The 7,500-nt window shown below is 45.6% G+C and overlaps 1 protein-coding gene across 1 annotated transcript in view; it reads left to right on the forward strand.

The window, feature by feature from the left end:
- The window catches only part of gfra4a (GDNF family receptor alpha 4a), a 105,331-nt gene that overhangs the window by 87,840 nt on the left and 9,991 nt on the right, over positions 1-7,500 (forward strand). The window contains exons 5-6 of the mRNA XM_031579820.2: positions 466-575; positions 3,824-3,958. Coding sequence (XP_031435680.1) covers positions 466-575; positions 3,824-3,958 — 245 coding nt within the window. The remainder of the gene's footprint in view (positions 1-465; positions 576-3,823; positions 3,959-7,500) is intronic.

The following is a 7,500-nucleotide window of genomic DNA, read 5'->3' on the forward strand; positions in this document are numbered from 1 at the left end:
TTGTTTTTTCTAAAGATTGTTGTGGTGTTTGTGAAAAGGGGTTCTAATTTCATTGGCAGGCGACTGGCAACGAGCAAGGAACTGAATTTAATGGCTAGCAAAATCATTGCTAATTTCAAACTCCCACACGGCACACGATAGCTTTTACTTCATGCAGGAAGGACTTTGCTTGTTACTCGTAGCTTTGTTCATTGCACGTCAATGAAATTACGGCCCATGGAGTGTGTCTGTCTGACCATGAGAAAGTTGCTTGCTGGACATACTTGCGTGTGTGTGTGTGTGTGTGTGTGTGTGTGTGTGTGTGTGTGTGTGTGTGTGTGGGGGTGTGTGGGTGTAAGAGAGAGAGAGAGAGAGTGTAATGTGTATGTGTATAAATGTGTGTGTGTGTGTAATGTGTGTATAATGTGTAGTAACGTGTGTATGGCTGGCTGGGTGATGGATGGGTTATTATTGTTGTTCCCTCAGGTCTCGCTGGGCTCAGTTCCAGTACGACTGCCAGCCCTCCGAACTCAGCGCCAGTGGCTGCCAGCACGAGAACTACGGCAACTGCCTCGTCGCCTACACCGGCCTCATAGGTGAGAACCATGGGACATGGAGTCATTTACCACGATGGCATTAGGGTAGGAAGCTCTGGTCGCGGTGCCATCAATCACGCGTCAGGTGTAATGAATCATACGGAGAATGCAAGCAGTCCTGCGTGGAGGGGGATCAGTCTTACACGAGGCCCCTCGGGGAGAGACGCCAGAGATGTCATCAATTATCAGTCTCAGAAAGGAAAGGCACAGACTCAGTGGCAGTTTTTGCTGCAGGTGACATAGGCAACATCCCCCTCAAACCACCCCCCCCCCCCCACCCCCCCCCCCCACACACACACACACACACACACACACACACACACACACATATGCACACACACACACACACACCCAGGAATCTGATTTTTAAATGGAGGGGCAGCTAGGTGTGCATTTCCACTGAGCTGAGATACATTTCCACTGAGCCATTGAAAAGCCACCTGTATCTAAAGCGACACACTCTCCGCCTTTGTTAATGAGCTTTATTCAGCTTAACCTGCTGCTTTTAGATGTAGCTGCTGCCAACCTGGTGGCGACCGACTGTTGCACAGTTGCTGCTGCTGCTGATAAAAAACACAACAAAATAAGACATCATAAAGCCAGGAGTGCAAATACCGCAGATTTTGACAGTGGAGCTGGGGTGGGAGGAGGAAAAAACATTCATTGAGTTCAACGTTCAACAGCTGCAGGGCGTCTGCCTCACAGTACAGAATTTAAAGAAGTTGCGTTGGGGGTGTAAGAAACTGACTGGTCTTCTGCCGTTTGAGCCAATGAGCAGCGCTACTTAAGAGTTTTCTGACTGAACTTAGTCATCTCTTAAAGGGAAGAGTTTTCTGACTGAACTCAATCATCTCTTAAAGGGAAGAGTTTTCTGACTGAACTTAATCATCTCTTAAAGGTAAGAGTTTTCTGACTGAACTTAATCATCTCTTTAAGGGAAGTGTTTTGGTGTAAGAAGAAGTAAATTACAGACCTGGCTGGGGAAGTGGAGGGTTGTAGCCTCTTATCTAGCAGCAGCTCTCACCGATGCAATCAGAGGCTCGGCGTGGACCTGGCGGCCCGGGCGATGGATGGGTGATTGATACGGCGCCGCCTTCTCTCGTCAGAGTTCCCGTGCCAGCTGGCCCACATGTGAAATGTGTTTCACTCACCTTTGAGAATGTCAAACGGGCTGGCGCAGTCGAAAGCTGTTTATTACAGAGAGTGTGTCGGTAAAAGTTGAGAATGGATTCAGGGGTTAGGGGCCGCCCGCTCTGTAATTCACTCGCTCGATTATGGCTGGGGCTTTTTCAGATGGCGACCTACTTTATATTTTCCGACGCCTATCTGCATCGAGGGGGCAATTTGCAAAAAAAGAAACATCACTTCCATGCATTAAAAAAAAAGGTTCTGAAAGGGTGCTCAGGAGCAAAGATGTGCCCTCAGAGATGAAAAATGCCCTAAATTAAAGAACCTTTAATCAGAGAGTTCTGCTTGAATGGAGGGACATTTCCACATTTCCCATTTGCAAGCATTTTATAACAAGCTTTTTTGTGTGTTTATACTGCTTTATGTGTCAGTTTGTTCGTGATATTTAGTTGTGAACAGCAGCATAGCTGAACATGTGCCATGTCCATGTGGAATACATTTGAGCTCTTCGCTCCCAGGTGACAGGCTGTCACATGGCCTGTGTGCTGCTCCGCATGTGACATGACCTCAGAGGCACTCTCCTAACAATCATCGCCGAGGTGACAGCAATCACTATGACAATGACCAGGAGAAAAAAAAGAACACTGAGGAACCGGTACTACACTTGGGAAAGTAAAATAAAATTGTTGAAGTGAAGATGCTCCGGGGCAGACAGATTGGATGGGTATGAACTGTGACCTTTAGAAAAACAGTGGACAGTTGCGGTAATAGTTTGTATTTCTCACACTGCACACTTTTGATATAGAGCTGGCATTAGTGTTTTGGGCTGTATTGGTCAGAAAAAATTTTCCACACGTTTTATTCGACTATATTGTATCAAAGGCCCGACGAGAAGCCATGGGGGAAGCCGTGTTTGTGTTGTTTTTGTTTGTTTACATAACGTTAAATTCACAAGCTTATCTACGGTAGTCAAAAAGACCCAAAATGGGTCGCACTTGTTCATACTCACATCCATTAAAAAACAGGCCTGGTAATGACTATGGGTAATGAGCTGTAGTTTCTTTGGTCATGGTGCTAGTGAGGTCATTTTGTTCCATTTTGTTGCATTGTGAGTCCTCTTTGAAGTAACACTGACATTACATGTATTGTATTGAACAAATATAGGTCTTTAGAAAAAGAGCGAGAGTGTGAAAGAAAGAGAGGAAAGAACATCAGCGTGAGGAAGTCAGTAAAAGAAAAGAAAAAAGGCATGCTGCCCTAGTTCTTCAGCCTTTACAGCTAGTTTGGGGCGATCCACCGGGGCCGTGGATGTTGTTCAGTTGTGTTCGGGCATAAAGGAAATCAATATGTTTAAACGAGTCCTACCTACTCCTGCCTCACAACCACCTTTGCTACTCTGCTGTGTATCAACCCCCCCCCCCCACCCCCCGACCAAACACACGGCTAACCCCGCCCACTCCGATTCTACCGCCGCCCTGCCTCCACACCCCCCTCCAGCTCTTCTGAGCGCGCTCCAAGTCAGCCTTTCAGCCACACAAAAGACACAACTCCTGTCATTTTGGCCCTCAGACGAACAAAAGGATTCATCATCGAAGGGCAGAGTAGGCAACAATGCAGAGAGAGCCAGAGAGAGGAAGGCAGAGATGGGGAGGAAGGTGGAGAGAGATAAAGTAGAGGAAAACTGGCCCCTTTTTAACATCCCAGGCTTTCACCTCGCTCCCAAGCACCCGTGATTATCCTTCGATGAGGAAAAAGCCTTTCCAGCACTTCAGCTTTAAAAAGCAAAGTGTTTGTCTGCAGTCTATGCAAGGAAGGAAGTCCCACAATGTAGCACACCAACAAAGGATTTTGTGTGTGTGTGTGTGTGTGTGCATGTGTGTATGTGTGTATGTGTGTGTGTGTGTGCGTGCGTGCGTGCCTGCGTGCGTGCGTGCGTGCGTGCGTGCGTGCGTGCGTGCGTGCGTGCGTGCGTGCGTTTCATACACCCCTCTGTTACCTCTCTAGTGAGAGCTATTCTGTCTTTTTGTATTTTTGCCTCTTTAATATATTTTTTTCTTTATTCATCCCTTTCTTTCTCTCCCTCCCTTCTCCTTTCTATCCCCCTCTCTCTCTCTCCACAGGCAGCACCATCTCTCCTAACTATCTGGACAACACCACGTCTAATGTGGGGCCCTGGTGCTCGTGCTCGGCCAGTGGCAACCACCGGGAGCAGTGCCACGACTTCCTCAGCTTCTTCCATGACAACATCTGTCTGAGTGAGTGACAGCTGTCAGTCATTCACACACCAGATGTCAGCATGCCAATATACTCTCCTTTAGCATTTACCTCATGCCAGGATGCCAATACACCTTACTTCAGAGCAGTTCATCTTAACAAGTAGATCAGTATTCTCACAATATACTTTCCTTCAGAGCAGAACAAGTACATCAGTATTCTCACAATATACTTTCGTTCAGAGCAGTTTATCTGGACAAGTTTGTCAACACACATCATGATCCTCACCTTACCTTACCTCACCTCACAACACGATCCTCATTCAGAAATGCATCCATTCGGGAGTACCTCAGAAATGTCAATTTGTGTGTGTACACCCACTGAAAACTCATTACTTTATCAATTCAACTCAATAATTTACCCATACATTCACCTACTCACTAACACACACAAAACATAATTTTTTTAAACCTTGATCATTGATCAAAACAATGTTTTTGATTCCCTTCCATCAGTGCATAGACACTCACATGCTGTCAAACTCAACATTCGAATGTACCCATCAACAAAACAACACAATCAATGACACACTGACATCCTAACACAATCACATATTTGTAGCCATTCTCGCCAACTGTTATAACAGATTCGTATGAAACCCTTTTTTGCAGTGGGACCCCCGCTAAATCTGAGCTGTGTGTGAAAGGGACTGCTGGACGCGGTGTGTAGACCACTTAGAGCAGAGGTCAAAAACCATAGACACTACGGTCTGAGGAGGGGGAGAGGAAGGTCATACCTGCTGTTAAACCGTGGGAGGGGAATTCCTCTTTGTGTATGTTTTGATGAGCAATGGGGAGAGGTGTGTGTGTGTGTGTGTGTGTGTGTGTGTGTGTGTGTGTGTGTGTGTGTGTGTGAATGAGAAAAAGAGGGGGAAAGGTTTGTGTGTGTGTGGATGAGAGACAAAGGAAAAGGATTTGTGTGTGTGTGTGTGCATCGGTGTGAGAGGTTTTTGAGATTCTTTGGCAGTGTGTCCTTCTCTCAGCTCACTGGTGTGAATCAGAGAGGGGAGATCACAAACACAGCCAGGAGATACACCCCCGTCGCCGCTGCCAAACTCACACACACACACACACACACACACACACACACACACACACACACACACACACAGAGACACACACACACACACACACACACACAGAGACACACACACACACACACACACACACACACACACACACACACACAAAGCAATCCTGAGCATGTGAGGGAGTCCAGAATGTGTCCTTACAGAGAGCGGAACTCAACATTCAAAGTTTTTTGTTCCTAGTGGGAGTTATTTTCCAGTAACATGTGTAGGTTAATCTTCAAAGCGAGTCATTTACATTCACACCATTTCCCTCAGAATGACTGAAAGTGTTGGAGGTATGCCAAAGCACCCCCTTCTGCTTTTCTCTTTCTCTCTCTCTCTTTCCCTCTCTCTCTCTCTCTCTCTCTCCATCTGAGGGCTTCTGTCTTCTTCCCATTTCTCCTCTGTCTTCCTCTCTCTCCACCACTCTCCATGAGTCGCTGTCAATGTCTCCTACCTCAATATGTCATCTTCTCTTTTCTCTTTCACCGTCACTTCATCACCTTGAAAATACTTTCGCCTTTCTACACCGACTGTTACACTTTATCCTCCCTCCCTCTCTCTCTCTCTCTCTCCTTCCTTCTCTCTATGATAATAGTGTACATTAACTCTCATTATCTGATACATCAGTCAACATGAACCTGCCTATTTCTACATTAAGAAGCAATGATGTCGGTGCAGGTTTGAACAAAGGGGATATTAATGAGCAGGAGGTCATGCAGGGCAACGTGTTCATGGAAAACTACCAACATCCCATCATAATGCCTGTCATTTCTAATCTGCATAATCAGAGAGATCCTAGCCTTCATCATGAGCCTAAGGATAATCCTAATCCTTCTTTAATCAGACATTCTTTAAAGACCTTTTGGAGACAATATTAAGACAATATTTTAGGGGTACTTTAAGATAAAATGTTATTTGATAATATAATAATAAGATATATTGATAAGATTGTGTGTATATGTAAGAAGTGCACCCTACATTAATTAAGTGCACTGAGCTCCTTTATTCCTTTAGTGCCGAGTCATGAGAGGAAGTGAAGGTTGGGGGGGGCGTGAAGAGCTGAGTTGCTTTAAAGGTGCAGTCCGCCATTCTGATGAAAGGTTGTTGATATTTTAACTAAACAGCCAATCAAATTACACCCCTCCTGTCCATACTCCTGAAGCAAGTTGTTGATTGGTTCTAACTGTTTATGGTTCGGTCCAGGCCACTATGTTTGTTTCACATCTACAGGACCGGGTAGCCTTCGAACGATCGGAGTGTTTGTTTGTGCACACACACACACACACACTGAACTGACAGCTAGAGAACTGTGTGGAGCAATTCGCTAAATTGACTGTGAAGTGTATTGGATTGGAATCGCGGACTGTGCCTTTAAGTGTATTCCTTGGGTTAAGCTGGAGGTGGTGAGCTGTGTAGCACTCCACTCCAGGATCCACCTTCACCCTGTAGCCCAGCTCCATCACCATTAGGGATGAGGCGGCGGAGGGGTGTGCGTCATCTGCACTGGGTCATTTTACTGACGTGTCCGCAGAGCTGAGCCCGGCAGTGTGCCTGTGTGTGTGTGTGTGTGTGTGTGTGTGTGTGTGTGTGTGTGTGAAAAAGTGCACAGGCCTGCAGTGCAGCACCGGAATATACAGTAAAGTGAGCCTGACAGGCTTGAGTCCATCCCTCCCTTTCTCCCTCTCTCTCTGTCTCCCTCTCTTTCGCTCTCTTTGTCTGTCAAGGAGCCGGCTGTCCTGCTGATAGATGATGGAGAGGTAAGATTCGGCCAGTGCGTGAGGTGAGGTGAAGGATGTCCGGGAGGACGATCCTGGAGGCTTAGCTGAAATCCATAAACAGGCTCTTTAGTCTAGTCAAGTCTATATTTACAGTGTTCTGGGCTGATCTAACTCTTGGGCTGAAGAGCGGGTGTAGAGATTAGTCGTCAATCATTAGTTCCCAAATCTGTAGTTACATTTCCTAGGTCCAATGAACCATAACTATTGTACCACAGCATGTAAGATACGCATGAACCAAATGATGCAAACTCGGGTAAATCCCATCTGCAAGGATGCAACCTTTGGCTTTGGGCTATGCTATGCACTTCACAGAAAACAATAGCAGGCAACACAACTGTTGAAAAAAACAACGATTTGACATGAGATGGTGAAGAACAAAACTCACTGATAGACATTTAAAACATTGAAAAGCAAAGAAAGTGTTTAGTTGGGGTTTGTAAGTGTGCCCAGACATATCATATCATTTGATATACAGTACGTTAATGCCTTTTTTAGGTTGTATAGCCTTTTTCACTCTGGCAGGGGGACTGCCAATGGAAACTAGCCTTTTGGCTATAATTGGGTGCATTTACATTTTAATGTTCATGAATGTACACTGTCCCTCTTGATCAAATAAACAAATTGATTGATTGATTGATTGATTGATCCTAAACATTGATATGTGAGTTCTGAG

This window comes from Clupea harengus, chromosome 14 (genome assembly GCF_900700415.2).
Source record: "Clupea harengus chromosome 14, Ch_v2.0.2, whole genome shotgun sequence".
Lineage (NCBI taxonomy): Eukaryota > Metazoa > Chordata > Actinopteri > Clupeiformes > Clupeidae > Clupea > Clupea harengus.